The following is a 20599-nucleotide window of genomic DNA, read 5'->3' as shown; positions in this document are numbered from 1 at the left end:
GAAGAAAATATGCATGAATAATTTAAAGCACAATTACTAAAAAATAGCACAGAATTGGCACAGTTTACTCAGTGAATGTTGAGAATTTTTGCGGTGCCATTGGGCGCATTCTTAATTTTATGGCAAAATTATTACTGTGGAGCGACAGTTTAATAAAATATGTTGTTGTCTCATCTGTGACACCGGAGAAACACTGACCTCTTGTGGCCACAGACAGTTCTTCTATCAGAACACTACATTTAGAACCCAGTTGAAAAATGTGTAGAATATAATCACAAAACAAGAGTGTCTTCTCGATGTTTATAAAATAAAGCACGTTTGTTGATAGGTATTTTCAACACCACACCGCGCTTATTTCAAGTGCTAGTTGAAATGGCCACTTCCTCAAGGCCACATGCTATTTCATGCCATTTAACGAAACCATCGTTTTAGGACTGTGCTCAGGAAGACTACGGGTTATATTTACGATTATGTGGTCTTTTTCGCATACAAAGAGTGAGTCTTCTTCCTTCTCTTTCCTATCTTTGTGACAGCTACAGGTTGCTCACCTGTGCGCTGTGCCAGAGCGCGCTCACGCAGCTCTGTGCAACAGCGTGCAGCGGCGAGAGCGCGCAGCCATTCCTCCACACTCTCCACTCTGCGCGACGGATCAGAGCGCACACCGCCAAAATATTAACCAAGAAACTCCTCCCATCGCATCCTACCGTGAGAAAACTAGATATATTTCTAGTTCTGGCGGTAAACACACTTTAAACTTCTGCAGAAGACGGATTTGCCTCGGAAAAGTGCAGCCTTGAACGCCACGTCGTCTAAAACAAACAAACTCAAAACTGTTTTCTACTTTCGCCAAAGCGAGACTTTAGGATACGATGCTTGACCCTTCTTCCAGCGAAGACACCGGTGGAGAATCTGACCCCGAAGTGGTCCAGGAGCCCCCGAGGAAAGGCTCCGCTTCAGTGGCGGTGAAGCGCGGAAACAGCAGCGGCAGCAGCGGGGGCAGTGGTCGGGCTGGAGCACACAAGAGACCGCCCGCTGCACCTGCTGGAGCCGCGGGGAAGGGGCCGAAGGACAGTGCACCTCCAGCGGAGGAAGACGAGGAGAAGAAGGAGCGAGAGAGGCAGCAGAAGGAGGAAGAGGAGAGGAAAATTAAACTGCAAATTTATGTGTTTGTGCTGAGGTGCATAGCGTACCCGTTCAACGCCAAGCAGCCCACGGACATGGCCAGGCGGCAGCAGAAGGTGAGTGTGCCCGCGCTCACACCTGTTTACACCAACAAGCTGGAACTTCGCATAAGCATCTTTTATCAAACTGTCTTTAGTCAAAGTTTGCACTCGACAGCCGACACCACAACTCCAGGCATTTTGTCATTTATTCCGCTGACCCATGTTGAGCCACTTCAGTGATCCATGCCAAATGTGCACCACTGCTACAGGTGAATCCCACTTTAACCATGAAACTATAGCAGAACTATCATTGTAGCATCAAGTTAGTTACACAGGCCTAGCAATTGCAATTGCCAATAGAAACAATTAAAACAATCATCTACAACAATATTGATTAAAACATACAATTATTTAGAGATGACTTGCTGAAATATGGAATGATACAGAAACTGATACAGTTAGCCTATACTGTCTATGTACTATGGGATTAGAGTTATAATTATATATGATCAAAACCTGGTGCAAACTGGAGATGTCCATTCACATGAAGTAAACATAGGAGGATGCCGTACTGTTTGACCACCACCATCAGTTGTGGACAGCCTGTATGTATACAGTGTTTAAAATGATCAAATATAAGCATATGCTTTGTTGTACCACAGGGGACATAATGACATACCCTCAGATAATTCCTTGCTTAGAAAATCTGTCTAGTGTTGGTGAAGATTCTCTTACTGAATGCAGGATTGATCTTGTCAAAGTATGTTTCAATTTTCTTTTTCTTTTACCTGTAGTCTCTGTATTTTTTATCCTTTTAAAATCTGGCTCTAGTCGATTCAGCACTTGCCATTCTACTCCACAGTTTTGAAGAGCTTTGAGTCATCCTTTGAGTTATACCCAAATGATTGCATTTGGTATGGAGGTCTGCAATAATAAAATACATGTTTAAAAGGCTAAACGAATATGAGAAAAAGTATGAATTCAAAAGTATATCCAAGTTTCTTTTATATTAGAAATGAGTTCCACTTTAAAAAAGAACACTATTGCTTTGAAGTTGAAAAAGAAGGTACTACATGTACAATATTTGCACTTATGGTGGCTATATCTATAGGGATGCACCAATCCATATTTTGTAGTTCCTATCAATACTTTAAAATTAGGTTTATACTGATTATAATTTGGTAAAAATGTGTTCTTTTATGTAATCATTTTCCAATAGCTGCAGTATGGGTAACTGTCCACCTAAATTGACTCCACACAAAAGATTGTCTTGTTCTCAGCCTAAATTATCTTTGCATCGCCTGCTCTGATTGGCCAGAGCTCAGAGAATATGCAGATTTAAAACAGCTGCTTTAAACTCTTTAAATAATCAAGTTTAGTTTGAAAGATTGATCTAAAATTCTGCCAGAATTGTATAAAAAATAACTAACAACTAATAGTTTGGGTAGTACTGTATTTTGTAATTTGTAAACTTTATGCGTATACTTAAAGGTACATTTTGCAATTTTTCTGGAGGAAGGTTTGTCAAGTACTTTTCTCCATGGACATTTTGCTTTGTTTGGAATGTTTCACAGTACAGTTTTAAACCTTTCTATCTCCATAGAGACCAAACCAGACCAAGTTACAGGTCAGTTCTGTGGAGAGGCAAGCCTCGCTCACAATCAGTGCCTGTTTTCCTAGTTTTTTTGAGATATAAAACCACCTGTAATTGAATAAATGTACGGTAGAGCTGTTTAATGTCATACTGTGGAACATTTCAGGCAGATCAATGACATATCCATAGAAACAAGCACGTGATTGACCCTCCACCAGAAAAGTTACACAGTGCACCTTTAAGTACACATTTGGCAGCAGTACTGGTACTTGTAATGAGTACATCTTTAATCATGTACTGTACTTATTTGACTACAAATTTCCATCAGTGATAACTACTATAAATTTTACTACTACTGCAACACAAATTAACTCCAGACAGACACAAATTAACACGCTAAAGCTTTGTGCAGTACTGTAACTAGGTATCTGATTTTCTTTTCAGCCTTTGCCCCAGCAGACATTTCTAAACACAGTGAATTAGACAGAAACAGCAGGAATAAAGTATTGATTTATTGTTTGTCTTTATGTGGAGTTGGTCAGCCGGAGATGGTCATGGATGTGCTGGGATGCTGGTTTGAATCCCCAGATTAGATGCAGGCTACAGACCGGAAGAATCAATACCACCCTGGAAGTACCTCCTGTGTAAAAGAGGTCAAGGCCACGCACTACTTCCATAAAGACGAGTATGAAAAATGAATGTTTATTATATTATAAGACTGGGCAAGTGTTCTGTGCGAGCTATAGGAGATGGTAGATGCTAGAATGACTTGTAAATATGCACTATAGGGCTGAACTGACAACTGACAACTTTTAAAAAACTGTATTTAGGCAATAGAATAGAGATAGAGCAGTTTTGGACAATATTTGCACTTTTTAATCAGATGTCGGCATTTAATCTCCTGCAGTGGCCGATATTTTGTTAGGCCCAACTAGCTGTTGAAATATGTATAAATAATATATGTATCAAGCTTAATTTGAACATTTTAGCCCGAAGATGGTATTGCGAAACAGCTCTCTTAACCACTTTGTAATGTATTTGTAGTAAAACTGGGTCATGGGTGAGTTTGTAGTTAATTCTAATTAGATAATTTGGAAAAATGATAAAAATCGGCCCCAGATGTGGGCCTAAAAATATCGCCAGAGCTAATTGGCCACTGGCTGCTTTGAATTCTAAATAATCAGTATTTTCTATTAAAAAAAACAAAAACAAACAACAACAAAAAAAACAAAACAAAACAAAACATATCAGTCAATCTCTACAATAGAATCTTGTCTTCATACTTGTTACTTTTAAAATGTATTCCCCTACAGATTACAGATTACATACCCCAAAATGTAGTTTGTAACGTAATCCATTAAATTACTTAAAGTGAGTAATGTAATCTGAATACTTTGGATTACTTGATTTTCTGTAGCGCAAAGATTAGGATATTTTAACATAAGATGTTTTGTCTGCTAAAAGATAATAAAGGGCCCAGTCCTTCCTTAGCCATATTAAAAATATTATTGATAGAAGAGGAGGAGACACGGTTTGCGCGGCATGGTTTCATCCTGTTAAATCCTGTTTTAGACCTGTTTTAGACCTGGTTTTAGCCCTGTTTTTTTGTCCTGGTTTAGACCTGGTTTAGACCTGGTTTAGATCTAGTTTAGATCTAGTTTAGGCCTGGTTTTAGACCTGATTTAGACCTGGTTTAGATCTAGTTTAGACCTGGTTTTAGTCCTTGTTTAGACCTGGTTTAGACCTGGTTTAGATCTAGTTTAGGCCTGGTTTTAGACCTGATTTAGACCTGGTTTAGACCTGGTTTAGATCTAGTTTAGACCTGGTTTTAGACCTGATTTGGTGTCCGGCAATGAGTGGAATTACCAAAAAAATAAATAAAAAGGGTTATAGCCCAAAATGGGAGAACAGGAAAATACCGCCATGTAATCCATTTATTTCAACATAGTAACTGTAATCCAATTACCACTCACTGAAACAGTAACTGTAACCAAATAGAGTTACTCATAATTTGTACTCTGATTACATAACTCTGGTACATATAATCCGTTACTCCCCATCATTGCTTGTCATTTATTTAGACCTCTTTAACCTGAAATGCATTTTGTATTAGTTCAGGAGTTTTTATTGTATTCTCTAAACTGGTATGCTTCTGAAAATTTTTTGCAACCTGAAAAAAATCCAATTCATTTTTTCAATCATATCAAACTCATTTGTGTTAGATGTGGAGATGGGGGCACATTGTTTCAAACTGCCAATGATAAACTTGGGGCTTTTAATTGAGCAGTTTGGAGACAATGTGGTATTTGGGATTTGGAGGAGTAAATAGGATCTTTTGTGATAAATGGGACTGATTATAACACTGTACTGATTGTATGTTCATGAAATTTATTTAGATTTTATTTATTTTGTATTTGTTGATGTAGTACCTGAGTGGAACTGTGATTTTGGCCTGACTTGTGGGATAAAATGCTGCAATATTTGGGCTTTTTATTAGGCTCTCATATCCTTGCTACTTCTATGAATACCTCTATTTCAATATATTCATTATTAGCAGTTTCTTTCTTTTATTTCTTATTTCTTTCTCCTGACACTCGACCTGTATATTTCAAAATGTAGTTATATTGATAATAAATCTGTCCTCTCTTGAAAGTTGTTGCCTGGTATCTCCTCCTTGTACCCCATGTTCATTTTCCTGTTGGCTAAGTCTTGGTCTGTACTTATCTCTGGATGCGGTGTTATGGTTTTGTCTTTGCAACGCTTGACTGGATTAGAAAAATTGCCAAGGAGCATTTCTTATGTTTTGAAATGTGGCGTCACTGTTTGCAACAAGAAAACACAACTTCTTCACTATTTTTTTTTTGGTGCAACTTTTTTTTGTAATTTTGTAACCTTCTACTATCAGTGAAGGTGGTATTTTCCTTATCAGTTGCATCACCTGCTGGTCTCCATGGAGATAGACAAGTTAAATGCTTCACTTAGGCCCCATAAACAGTAGTACGTATTCGACTTGTTTTCATTGTGGATGCAGTGTTTGTCCACAATCCGATTGAAAACGGCTCCAGAGAAAGAACAGTCTGGTGCCGCCAGCACCCATGAATTTATCAGCCTGAACTACTGATACGCTGATGTAAGTCTATGCACCGCAAAGTAATTCACAGCCAAAACGCCAATAGGCTAGAATATATGTCCATTCATATATACGTTCTATGCGATCTATGCGTATGACCTGCAGATGTATAATCTCTGAAAAGTTTAACATGAATCATCTCCAACACGATAGAAGCACAGAACAAACTCACCATTAGTAGAACAACCCTCTGTCACAGAAAGAACAGACATATTCCACTGAGTCGTGTCCCTTAGTCGGACAGAAGCTGAACCGCATCAGCACAAAATAGCGAGAAGTTTTGAGCGCTTAGTTTATGCAAATTAGCCATTCGGTTTTAAGTTTTGTTTCTGTAAAACGTAAACAAATATGTGCAAAGCTGTGTGGATAGGGAAGGCTTGCAGACACAGAAACGATGTGTATGGACGCAGATCGTTTCCGATACGGTGATACGCGAATTTGTTTCAGTGTAAACGTAGTCTTAAACATACTCGGCAAAGCAATAACATCTCCATGGAGACAAGTGGGTGGCAGAGGCTTCATCTTAAAAGTTACGTAGTGCACTTTTACTCAGTCTTGTATTGTGGAAAGCATATATTTATCAGGATGGTGAAGTTCTGATATTATGGCATTTTAGGGACTGTACCTGATTTTAATGTATTTCTGTGAAGATAGCAGCTCTTTTATTTCATGAAGTGTGATATAATAGTAGCTAAATAAAATTACATTTGTTACATATAACCATTTTATAACCTTTTTTCAGCTTATAACTAATACAGAAGCTACTGACAGGATCACCAACTGTATGACACTAATGCTGAACGATTTTAAGAAAAAACTGAATTGCGATTTTTCTGGCAGATATTGTGATTTTGATTTCATCCATGATTTTTTAGAAATGAAGTTTCAGTGCACATGAACATTTGCAAACATCACAGAAACTTACATCATACCAGAGTCCTGCACCGGGTACCTGCAGGTGACTAGTACTGTAAAAAATCCATCATCATTTCACAGGCAATATTTAATAAAACACTGATCGAGATGCCGGACTTTTGCATCGCATACGGAATGAGCCAGAACTGAACCAGGACTGAACCAGGAGTGATACCCAGGAGTGATAACAGGAGGACTAAACCACAACTGAACCAGGACTAAACCAGAACTGAACCATGACTGGATCAGGACTACACCACGTCTTAACCAGGTCTTTGATTAATCATTAAAGTTTTATATTAAAATTATCATCATTATTACTATTACTAATCTGCATAAATAAACTAAACTTTACAACATATAAACCAGAAGCACTATAGAGCCACATCAGCCTGTTTGAGATTATAATGTGTTTAATGTAGCTAATGCAACAAATGTGTGCAACATTTGTTTACGTTTTACAGAAACAAAACTTAAAACTTTATGGCTAATTTGCATAAACTATAAGTGCTGAAAAAACATTTCACTTTCCTTGTGCGCTGAGACCAGACTAAAGGACATGACTCAGTGGAATATTGTTGTTCTTTCTGTGACAGAGGGATGTCATCAATGCATACATGTGTCAAAAAGTTGATGAAACAAAACCTGGATCAGTTAGGAGCACTGCAAAAAAATGCAGCTTTGACGCTTCCAAAATTGTGTTTTGGTCTAAAATGATAGTTCATTCAGCCCTATATGACATTATCCCAGACCCTTGATTTTCTGTCATGGTGCATTTTTAAGAGTGACAAAAAAGCAAATGGTAGGCAGAGACTGAAAGTCTGTGGGGAAAAATGAATGGGAAGTTTAGTTCCAGAGCCGGAGGGTGGTTGGTCACTGTTCACCTCCATTGAGTTCATTCAAATTGCAGTTTCTATTAATCTTACAGCCCCACCGTCCAGTTACAAACAATATCTCTTTTTTAGATATATCAGTGAGGGATAATAAAAGCGTTTGGATTGCTGTGTTTGTCTCCTGGAGGCATTTCCTGATGTATTGAAATAAAAGTTGTGGCAGTTGCCAGGTGTAAATCAGAAGAAGTAAAATCTCAGGTCTGTCCTGAAGGCGTCTGCACAAATAAAAGATGTTTATTTCCCAAAGAGCTCAGACCCAACACCTTTAAATAATTCAGTTTTTCCTTGTAAAACACTGGCCTGGCTTTTTCTTCAAATCACATATTGACATTCGTTCAAGTTGTGTTTCTAACAAGGTCTCTCCAGATTGGTTAAGAGTAAAAATGATCTTCTACTTATAGCAAGGTCTAAGCAAGAAAAGTTTAACACTTACTTATTTTAACTGTGTAACTTTTCTAGTGGCTTGTCTCCAGGGTGATGTAATTGTTTTGCTGGCACTGAAATCCTTGATCTTGCTTTTAATACTTCACAGGTTGTTTTTTTTTTTTTATAGGGAGTGGGATAGCCTTTCCACAGGTCTGAACAGTGACTTGGCCTGGTGGTGTTATCTGCTTGTTTCCATGGAGACAAAAGTTGAATGCCATACTTTGGAACATTCTACCAAAAGCAATCAATTATGTCCATGGAGTCAAGCACTACGCCAGAAAAGTTACTTCTAAGTATTGTAGTTGATCAGAATTGTTTATGAAGCATTTTATTGTCAGAGAACCAGGAAGTGTTGAATTAGCATGCTAATTGTAGTTAGCATTACCTCACCAAGTTCAATAACAAGGATTCTACGAATGCATAAGGAAAGCAATAAGTCTGAACTCATGCAAAATGTTTAAAATAAACTTGTTCTGTTTTTCACATTTTTAAATCAGGTACAGGGCCTTTAAGTAAAGAAAAAAAAAAAAGTGTTGTTTGTCGAACTAGTATGTGACCAGCACTATGAAATGTGCCATAAACTGAAAATTTTATTAAGTCTAGTTAGGTTTACTTTTTTTATATATACGTTTTGCATTATAATGACTTATTTGGCTCCTAAAATTATCACAGTTCTTAGGATTACATAGTACCCTAAATATTCACAATTATCCATCAACCACATGCAGAAAGTTAAAAAAAAACCTCTGTAAGCACCATAACTGAACCATTTACCATTTGCGTTTGAGGACAATGAAACACCATCATGGCCATCATTAAATGTACTTGTTGTGAGTATCTCTAGTATCTGAGCTGAGTTTTCTCTTCAAGTCAAATCTCTGAAGCTTTAAATGGAGAATGCTCGACCTTGTGGCTCCGAAGTGGCTCTGATTATTCTGCAATTTACACACAGCCTGTGGCAAGTCCTCATTTAAGATGCAAAAATGTGGAAAAGGGCTGTAAAACCAAGGTAAATCCTCTTTTTATGCATGTAAGCCTGTACCCACTGCGTAAAGTATACTAGCTGCATTTCTTTAACTTAAATGTTTCATGAATCACATGTCATTTGTAGAAATATTCATGGTTAATTCACTGAGGTGTGTTCAGACCAGGTGTCAAGGCATCCAGTTTACATGCAAAATCTATGTGGATGTGCATCTAAGACATCCTGCGTTATTGCGGCACGTCTAAGGGCGTCAGCGAGGTGAGAATCTGGTGTCAACACAGCGTGTCTTGAGTGTTCAGGTGTTGATGTTCTGGACACGTGTCCAGGGTTGTCGGCATCAGAAGTTGAAAAGGCTGAACTTTTGGTATTGGACGTGCTGCGTCAACCAGCTGGGACTAGTACTATCTAGTGATGGAGCGACATTATTACCCAGAAGAAGAAGAAGAAAGAGAGAGGCCCAGGAACCACACACAACATAACAAGAAATATAGGGATGTAACAATAACTAAAATATTATGATATCGTATCATCAAAGGTCTCAGTAATATCGTGGACCATCACAATATATCAAATTATAAATCTCTTTGCTTAAATGAATAGTTATGGTGCAGCATGAGCTAAAAAAAACAAAACAGAGGGAACTACATAGACCATGATCCTTTGCTTCGTTTCAGTGGAGCGGACATGTAGAAACAACTGTTCTTAGGATTAAGTCTTGTTAAGGAATTTTAGGAAAAAGTAGCATATTCTGTTTTGTTATTTTCCACAAAATATTGCAATAAATATCGAACCGTGATATATATTTTGGGAAAATATTGTAGCAAGAGATTTGGATATCGTTACATCCCTAATCAATACTAAAACTAGCATCAAAACTGTGTTGGTTCTAAAGTCACATTCACATGACAGAAATGAACCTTTCCTGAATAGCTTCTGAATAGATCTTGATCTTTATCAGAAAGTCTAAAAACACATAGCCTTGTATACACCCATGGACCACTGTAGAATCTACAACTGAGGGATTACACAGACGTACGACCACATGGTCATATAAAAGAAAGTACTATGATTTAATGTTGAAAATCACATTCTATAGTCTAAATAAAGATTGTGGTATGAGAATTGATATTGACTATCAAGTCGTTCCTTGGTATCGAAATCGAGTTTGAAATTTTAGTATTGTGACGACACTAGACTACATGATGCTGTTACATTATAAACTTGTTGTAGGTGTATAGTGTTTTTGGCCGAGCCTTAATGAAAACACAAGTATAATGTAATTCTCTCCTCTGGGGGTAGTGCTAAAAGTCATCTTGTTTTTGTTGTGTTTTTAGCCAAGGTCGGACATATCGCCTGTGGCTTATTAAAATGTTATGCAGCAAAACCACAAAAATAAGGAAATGTTTGTGATAATTACGAAATACTTTTTTGTCTAGGGATTTTTGACTTGTATAATTTTGGTCTGCTGGTGATCACATGTGTTCACTAAGTGTGGAATACAAACCAAACCAAATCAAAACTCCATCTCATTCTGTTTTTAAAGCTGATATACTCAATGTTTCCTCATGATAAATGTGTCACTTTTGAGTCTAAAAAAGCTGTTCTGAAGCTATGGCCAAAGATTTATGAAGATTAGAGCTGGGTCAAGGTCTTACACACACACAAGGTCTCGCCAGACAAAACTGTGCCATCGTTTTAAAACTTAAAATTATTTTTCAGTATTTTTTTTTTCCTATGTGTTTACATTTACAAATGCTGCCAGTACACCTTTTTTGAGAAGTTGTAGCTCCAAAAAGCAAAGCTACAATTACAGCTAACATATTAAATAAAGTAAATAAAAAATGTTGAAACCAAAACTGCAGAATTTATTTGTTATAAATAATGTAAAATCTGGTCGTCTTGGTCTTGCTCTTCTCGTGTCTCATCCCGTCGTGTAGAAATAGTGACCCATCCCACCCCTATTGTGAATTGTAGTGATGTGCCAAAGTGTATGGCACTGGGACTAGTTGGATAGATGTAAATACCTACTGCTCCTTGCATGGTTTAAAAATGAGGCACCCAAGAGAGATTTAAATAAGATTGAAAAAATCTTGAATGAATATTATGAACTTGTAATTGCACATTGCATCCTGAAGATCTAATTACATCCCAGGTAGAGGAGACACAAACTGGTTATTGCAATCGCTTTGGAGAGATTTTTATATCTACATCATCTCTATTAAAATCTCTATTTCTTTATTAAAATGACAACAAAGCGCTTACTAAAAACATGAATTTACAAAGCATTCTTTCAAATATTCTGCTAGATAAGACACAAGACATTGCTGTACTTTTGTGGTTAATTTTTCATTCATTTTTGTGCAATATATGAAGACAATTAGACACTTTTTATCCATGGATTGCTACATCTGAATACAATCATTGGAATAATACAAATAATTGTGATTTTTTTTTCTTTTCTTTTCAACATGCATTTGTATAGAATGCTAATTCCAATATAAAAACAACTTGAACGTTTTTGGGTTGTCAATAGTAATTAATAGTAGGGGTGTAACGATATCCAAGTCTCACAATATGATATCATCACAGTATTAACCTCACGGTACAATATTTATTGCGTTATCGTGGGAACGTTCACGATATGGTGGGGAGGCTCACGATATTACAATATTATACATAATAACAAGACTGACTTTATAAAATGCTTTGACAGTCAGTCATTTGGTACAACATTTACTGTCATATTCATATCAATGACATTTTGAACAGCTTGAAAAGCCTCTGAAGTTGAAGTGCAAAATTCAAGTAACAACTAAACAATATTTTAGTTAAACTTTGGTAAACTATGAAGTCGCACTGCTTGATGGATTGTTGGAGCATTATGGCTACCGTAGTCAGGAGCCTTGTGGAGTAAGTCCAACAGAAGCTGACCACATTAGCGCACAAGGAGCCAGCTGTTTTTTTTTTTCAGAACTCATGCAAATTAGCCACGTGGCTTTAAATTTTGTCTCTGTAAAACATAAACAAATGTGCGCAAAGCTGCATTAAACACGTTATTACTCAGTGTATATTTGAGTCCTCCTCATAGGAAATAAAGAAAACAGACTTAAATGTGATGGCATTTTATATTTTGGCCCCAGTTTAGCTACTTGCCTTTTAAACCGCCATCCACCATGGAAAATGATGCAAACCACTCGCTATATATTTTGCAATGTATTTCATTATTTCTTGAGCGCTGTTGTGAAGCAGCGCTGTTGTAAATGTATCACGTATAGTTTTTTGTCCTGATTTGATTTTCTGAACTCATTCTTGAAAATTTTTGGCGTGTCGGATTATCAAGTGACTTCTCATGTTGCTAGTATTTCCTGAGGGGTAAGACACACAGTTTAATACTGTGACAAGACCACGACAATATCGTGGCAATTTTACTATGACGATATTGTGATATCGCCAGTATCGTTACACCCCTAATTAATGGTAATAAAAAATTTGATCCTAATCGATACTAAAACTAGTATCGCAGCTAGATACTCAATTGAACAAGTATCTATACTAAAAAAGTCACATTCACAGGACAGAAATGAAGCATTCCTGTAAAGCATTAAAATGACCTTGAGCGTTATTAGAACAATAAGATCACAGACTAGTATACGCCCATGGACCACGATGGAACATATTTGGACTTACACATATATAAGGCCACATGGTAATATAAGAAATATAAGAAAGTATATCAATTTAATGTTGAAAATGACATTCTATTGTCTAAAGAAAGAACATTTTTTTATGTTTATAATCATTGAGGTGTCAGAGTTGGTAATGAGTATCGCGTGTATTCCTTAGAATCGAAATCAAGTTTCAGTATCATGACGCTAGAATTTATACAGAGAATATTGTAACCTTCTATATTACTACAAATACTGCAGCTTTAAGAAGTCCACTGCTCTCCTCCGCCTCGACTCTTCTGACATGAGACCCCATCCTCTGCTCTGGTGTTTGGCCCCGGGCCCTTTAGAGCTGCCTGTGTGTATGTGTGCAGCCCTGTCTTCACTGTGGAGGAAGAGGGGAAGAAGACCGAGCTTTATGTAACCGCACATCTCTGCACTGACAAGCGGACACAGAGATGACGGAACAGGACTCAAGTCGCCTCCAGCTCAACGCGGGCCAAAAATCACACCCACAACCACCATGAGCACTCTCCAGAAATCTGAAAACGCTGTGTCTTTCCCTGAGCGAGCGGTTTTATCTCGGGGTTTGTGTATTAAACATCTGTTGCAGGATTAAGCTGTGAGCGGGGAGTCTGCGTGGGTCTTCTATGAGGGGGTTCTCTGTACTCTTTGTGAAGGGCTTCTGGGAAATGGGACAGAAGAGGAGAGGAGGGGTAGAGAAGAAATGGAAAGGGAATCTGTGGTGATAAATGAAGAGGTTTGGCTCTAAAGGGCAGAGTATTAGCACGTTGGTGATGTAGTGAGGTGATTAAGGCACACGGGGTCACATGCAGTGTACTGGTAGCTCAGTTGGTCGAGTGTTCGTCCTCTGATCCGAAGGCTGGTGGTATGAATCCCACTCTTGACATTAAACACCACTGGTAGAGCAGTCAGATCCACTGACCCACAGTGTGATTAGAGCTCACATAGATTAATATTGTTGTTGTGTCCTTCGGCAATACATTTAACCCACCTCTTCCCCAGTATCTGTGTATACTGGTGTATGGATGTGTGTGAATGGGTGAGTGGTTCCTTGATGTAAAGCGATTTGAGTGCTGTGAAGGTGCAAAAGCGCTGTATAAAATGTGACCATTCACCATTGTCTATTACTCCCATGTTCTGATAAAGACTTGGACTAGGCTTGGACTCAACTGGAACTCTTTTCCAGGAGCCTACCTGGGACAGAACCTCCATCACAATATTGGAACGTGCAATATGCATATAGTTGTGCAATAATATTAAATGATTTGATACATTAATCATACATTTGTTTCGTGCATGTGTTTGTTTTATTTTTACTTTTGACCAATCAGATGCAACCTTAAATGCCCTGCCACCAACACAACACTTACAGTTCACCTACTACAAGGTGAAAATGGTTAAAATGAATTGCACATCTGAAATATGGGAATACTACTACGGCATTAGGAGAGAGGGTCTGTCACAAATGAAAATACTGTGCCGAAGCAGAGAAGTGTTACCTAGCCCACTGATAACTTAGCCCGCTAATAACTTACAGCGCCTGTCAAAGAAAAGGTGCTTTATGCGATGAAGAATGGGGCCAGAGAGGGACATGATTAGGGTGCACTCACTGTAACATTAACAGAAGATATGACAGTACTTGACACCCATATCATATGTCTCACATTTTTCTTGCAGCCCTGCCCTATTGGTGGTTTTCAGACTGTAGAGTGTGTTGATGTCATACTCCCAGAAGGGGGGCAAGGGCAATATTTCCCTATTGATTGCATTGTTTTTTACCACGACATATCCAAAAGGTAAACTCACAAATGTTGAATCCCCCCAGTGTCCAGAGGAGAAGTCCGAGTACAGAGTAGGGGCTCTCTGTATAGCCCTCTGTACTCCACCTCGTGCTTTAGTTTCACTTTTCCTTTAATACTTACCAGCTCTTATTTCTTCGACAGCTTTAAATTGTTGGTTGCCGTGGTAATATGTCATCATCCCCTGTTCCCTCGCGGCACAGAGACACACTCCTCCTGTGTTCAACTGCAAATACAGAAGTACTACAAAGCAAGAGGAAACATTTGTAAGAAGAAGATGTTTGTAAAGGGCTCATCTGGAATCTACTTGTACTGAAACAGGACTCAGCTGGGACTCAACAGTCATTAATCCAGGATTTAGACCGAGATTAAACCTAGACTTACCTTGGACCTGAGCTTTGACTGGACTTAAACTGGACAAGACTGGGACAAGACCTAAACTAAACTTGAACTAAAGCAGCCTACTAAATCCATTTTGTAGTTCAAGCTAAAGATTTGGTTTTGGGGCTGGCTTTGGTATTGTTTACAGAATATCATAAACAGCTACAAAACAGTAAATTATTAGTGACGCATTTGTCGAAACTGAGAACATTGAAGCTATTATTGAGAAAAACAATGTGAACTTACAAAATCAAACTTATTTTTGGCACTTGTACAATTGCTCAGCTTGAATATTGTTGGTTAAAAGCTTTTCTGAAATTATTGGAAATGTTCTAAGCAAAATCCTGGTGTTAGTGAAAGGTCGTTCTCGCAGACTGTGGTCAAAAAAGACAAAGAAATTCCATTAGTTGATAAAGTTTTGCTCTTTATAGTCAAGCGAAAGGAGGCCTGATGGAACCCAACCAGCATTTTAATTTAACCTCATATTTGTCAGGCAGTTAGAATGATTATTTTCCTGTTGCTTTTCAAACCATGCAATGCTCCAGGGTTCAGATTAAACTGACAAAATGTTTTGACAAAATATTTTCCAACTCAGTAAATTGCTTCTTAGGGCATTAGCTGGTTTACTTAAGAATTAGGGTTACACACTATAATGCAAAAATGTATGACAATATTGGTTAAATGTGCACTATGTAACTTTTCTGGTGGAGGGTCTGGTACTTGCATGTCTTCATGGAGATTTATTTTTTTTTGCTTTGCCTGGAAAAGTTTCACAAAATGAGAGGAGATGGTGACGCAACTTGGGAGAGTTGTTGTGGAGTGGTGCCCCCACTTACAGTAAGAGTGAATGTTTTGACATTTTTACAGCAATAAAAAATGCCATACTGTGGAATATTTCAGGCAAAGCAATAACACCTACAATGAAAATTGTGTACCTTGTAACACAGAAAAAGTAATATTTCGCTAAGATGATGGTAAGAGTCTGGATGTGATTTCGTAATGGCTTAAGAATTGTGACAATAAATTAGAGGTGAATATTTTTTCATTTGTATCAAAATGGCTTTGTGATGTAGGTGAATCCTACGTGTTTCACTTACTTAAGAAAAATAAACTGGAGAACAAAGTTAGTACAGAGCAGTTTGTGTGTAGAGGTGGCGGTGAACACGAGAGCTGATTGGCAATATGATGTTTTGAAAATAAGTGATTGAAGATCCAACATGAACGAATCACGCCAAATACAACTTAAGGTGAGTAAAGTGTGAAAATACTATAAACTGTAACATTGTTAAAAGCTCTGAATTTCGAATTTTGATGATTTTGCATAAATGCATTTTGTGGAATCTGTGGTATCTATTCAAGCTTTATGCAATATAGGCCTGTCACGATAATTACTAGGTGTATATTGACTTATTGTTCAATATATGCTATCCTAACAATATTTTTCAGTCTCAGTATTTATGACATGTACCTTTTCTTCACACCAGTGGTGTTTTTTCTTAATTTTTTGTAGGATTAGGCCTATATTATGACATTTGTTTAGATTGAACTATAATGACACATCATAGACATGACTACTACTTTAGTCTTTCGTTGCAGTATTTTTATATTGCTGAACACATACAACACAATGCGGGTTTCCTGTGATTTTCCTGGTTTAAGGAATATTGTGAAATTGGTATAAATTCATTTCAATGTTATGTTTATCATTATATTTTCTGAATCAATATATTGCACTTCAAAAATGTTCAATTTCAATGTAATCTACAATTCTCACCCATGAACTGTGCGTAACCCTGCTTTGTCCTATCTGAGCCGAGAATGCAATCTGAAGTTTCCCTTACTGTGGAGGTGGGAGCCGCAGAAGGAAATGTACTGAAACCTGAGTATAACATTTCACTGTTATGTTTGGACTTGGAAATAAGACGTGCTGCATTTTTAATGAAGTCTGCAGCAAAATCATTCCGACTTTTGCTGCCTCAACTTTTAGACAGATTTTACTGAGCTTCAAGTTACAAGATTTGCTTAACGCAGTTCTGATTAAACTGTGTAATATATCATCACGGAACAGTTTGTATGTAATGAAGCTGTTTCCTTCAGGCTCGCTAAAGATAACCATTTCAATATAATGTGCAAGGAATCATATATTGGTTTTACAGTTTGAAAGTTGTATGCCCAAGAACTCTTTCAAAGTATACGACTTTTTACTTACTATGGGGAATTTCCTACTAGCACATAACATATTTAGATGTCCATATTACCTTTTATAGTTTTGAAAATTACATACTCGCCAGAGTAAGTTTCACTTTCATTTTGACAAGGCTCTCTGAAACAGGCATGGATGACATCTAAAACCTTTTCAGGCATATTTTTGATGAGAAAATGCTGTAGCATGCTCAAAAAAAGGTCAGTTTTGCATAATACCCCATCAATAATTTTTTAATTTCCACATGAATAGATGATCAGTACTATGTTAACTTCAAAAGTATAACTTGTCACGTTTTTATCATTACAAGTAAATCTATTCCCACTACTGCAGCCACTCTAATGCTGTTAGTAGGCCTGTAACGATAATCAGTAAATCAATTAGTCATACGATAACTTTTAAAAAGCTCGATAACTTTTCCGGCCGTGATAAATTCTGTTTGCATGTTTGTTTGTTTTTCTCGTCTCTCTCTCTCGTTCTCTCACTCTCAAAGAGACCGAATATCAAAAGGATTCCATCGCTCTGTCTTCTCGTTTAATTAGCGTAATGCTGCTTGAATGAACGTGCCAGCATAGACTAGACGGATTATTTGTTTATCAACACAGCGGATGCGTACGCAACTTGAGTGCAGAAAGCGCCACTGTCTGCGTGGTTCACATGAAGCCACAACGCTAGCGCCGCCATCAGATCCAAAACAGTTCATCACCATGTGACAAAACGAATCACGATGCAAAATCAGCATTAATGAGAGGGACACGTCTCAATGGCCACATGTGTCAAATGCAGTGAGCGCGGAAATGACAAGAAGAAATGTCTCATACCCCAGCAGCCGACATGCACCCAAACCCGATCCACACAACTAGTCCCCGGGAGAGCCTGAAATCCACTGAAATCTCACAAGACTCCGACACGACACCAGACAGAACAGCGGCTCCCTCATAGCGAAACAGGATCTTGTGTCGCGGGTTAATACGTACACTTCAAGTCCGGAAAGGCAAGGCAACAGCAAGAGCCACAGACAGAGGGGCCACAATATTCCATTGTAAGTCAGGGACTAAAATAACTGTCAATTTTGTTAGAGACTTAATAATTCATTTTATTTATTGCTTTGGTTGTGTTTGGTTCAACAACAACTTATTCAAGTGACTTTTTGTTAACAAGTCCTTGCTGTGAGCCAGACTACATTAGGCTGTTCTTATGTTAACAAGTCTATTTTATTTAAGCTTGTTGTTTTTGGTTGTCTTGCAGTTCCTGTGCTAAATGTTCTTTAGGAAGTAAAGTTGATTGATCTTTGAAAGCGTGTGTTTGCATTTTTATTCCATGGTCAATATATTACGTGAAAATGGTCTCAAAATGTCAGTATTATCGTTTATTGCAATAAATTCTTGGTCAAATAATTGTCCAGCAAAATCTGTTATCGTTCCAGGCCTAGTTGTTAGTACTCTAGTATTCTCTCACTGATTACCAACGCTTCCTGTGTAAAAGTACTGTACATTACACAATTAATTATCACATTAATACTTATATAAGTTTATTATAACTTAATCTACATTTACCATAGATTATTCATAAGAAATTTGAAAAGATATATACATTTCATTCATGTATTTAGACTTGGATAAATCACATATTGAGATGCATTTGTTTCTGTGTTCCCCATAGCTTACAGTGAGATGTTGATAGCAATGCAATAGACTTGTTTATACTGTAAAGTCTATAAAATCTGGGCTCATAAATCTCTTTTGTCTTCCCACAGCGGGTGCCAATGCAACAGAAGCAGAAGCAAATCAAATGCTGTTCTTCCAATATTTCCCACTGCACACTTCCTGGTTGGACTCCAAACACATTCACACTTCCCCATAAGACTTTTAATCTTACACTGTAGAGATTTTGATAATTTTGTGGTTGGAAAAATTTGTTAAATTGACGTATGTGAAAATGCCCAGTCAGAGGTTGTGGTAATTGTCAAGAAAAAAAAAAAAACTTTTTCTTTTTGAAAATGTGAACAACAGGACTAATGCAACAGTTTGCATTAGTCCAAAGTTAATAATCTCTTATCTTATACTTTCTGAGCTCCCTAATTATTCACTGTGGTGATTAGGGCTGAACAATCTATCGTTTTGGACCTAAAATCATGATGTCAGACAACACAATTTTGGGAGCGTGAAAGGTCCTAACTGACCCAGGTTTTGTTTCATCAACTATTTGACACATGTATGCATCATCAGCATCCCTCTGTCAAAGAAAGAACACCAATATTCCACTTGTCGTGTCCTTTAGTCCGGCATCAGCGCACAAGCTGTTTTTTTCAGTGCTTATAGTTTATGCAAATTAGCCATGTGGTTTTAAGTTTCGGTTCTGTAAAACGTAAACAAATGTGCACAAAGCCAAGCACATTATAATCTAAAAAAAATCTCTTAAATATAAAAACGTAAATGTTTAATCGAGGACCTGATTAGGACCTGATGTAGTACTGATTCACTCCTGATTCACTCCTGGTTCAGTTTTGGTTTAGTCCTGGTTTAGTCATCCATTAGTCCTGATTCAGTCCTGATTCAGTCCTGGTTTAGTCCTGTTTTAGTCCTGGGATGACCCCCGGTTTCGGTTTAGTCCTGGTTCAGTCCTGGTTCAGTCCTGTTTTAATCCTGGGATGACTCCTGGTTCAGTCCTGATTCAGTCCTGGTTCAGTCCTGGTTTAGTCCTGGTTCAGTCCTGGTTCAGTCCTGGTTCAGTCCTGGTTCAGTCCAGTCCTGGTTCCTTTTAGTCCTAGTCCTGGTTCAGTCCTGGTTTAGTCCTGGTTCAGTCCTGGGTCCTGGTTCAGTCCTGGTTCAGTCCTGGTTCAGTCCTGGTTTAGTCCAGTCCTGGTTCAGTCCTGGTTCAGTCCTGGTTCAGTCCTGGTTAGTCCAGTCCTGGTTCAGTCCTGGTTCAGTCCTGGGATGACTCCTGGTTCAGTCCTGGTTCAGTCCTGGTTCAGTCCTGGTTTAGTCCTGGTTTAGTCCTCCTTCAGTCCTCTTTCAGTCCTCGTTCAGTCCGTATGCGGAGCAAAAGTCCGGCATCTCGATCAATGTTTCTTCTGCTCAATAAATAATGCCTGTGAAGTGTTGACAGATTTTTGACAGTAGTAGTCACTTCGGGCACCCACAGGTACCCGACCCAGTGCAGGACTCTGGTATGATGTAAGTTTCTGTGAAGCTTGCAAATGTTCATGTTCACTGAAACTTCATTTGAAAAAATAAAAATAAAAAAAATGTGGATGAAATTGAAATCGCAACATCTGCCAGAAAAATTGCAATACATTTTTTTCTTAATCATTCAGTCTGAGTGGTGAGCAGACTTTTGCCATCACGATAATGTGAACAACAACATGTATGCTATGAATATCAAAAGATAAACCTCGTTAAAATAAGATGCAGACAGGTGG

General features: G+C 37.9%; 1 protein-coding gene across 1 annotated transcript in view; it reads left to right on the top strand.

The window, feature by feature from the left end:
• The first annotated feature begins 648 nt into the window (after positions 1 to 648).
• The window catches only part of cadps2 (Ca++-dependent secretion activator 2), a 249958-nt gene continuing 230007 nt past the window's right edge, over positions 649 to 20599 (top strand). The window contains 1 exon segment of the mRNA XM_055155697.1: positions 649 to 1238. Coding sequence (XP_055011672.1) covers positions 870 to 1238 — 369 coding nt within the window. The 5' untranslated portion in view covers positions 649 to 869.

The sequence above is a fragment of the Boleophthalmus pectinirostris genome, unplaced genomic scaffold, assembly GCF_026225935.1.
Source record: "Boleophthalmus pectinirostris isolate CB_2022bp ecotype Guang Dong unplaced genomic scaffold, ASM2622593v1 HiC_scaffold_2, whole genome shotgun sequence".
NCBI classification, from domain to species: Eukaryota; Metazoa; Chordata; class Actinopteri; order Gobiiformes; family Gobiidae; genus Boleophthalmus; species Boleophthalmus pectinirostris.
Note: the sequence above shows the minus strand (reverse complement) of the source record. Positions and strands in the feature narration are given on the sequence as shown.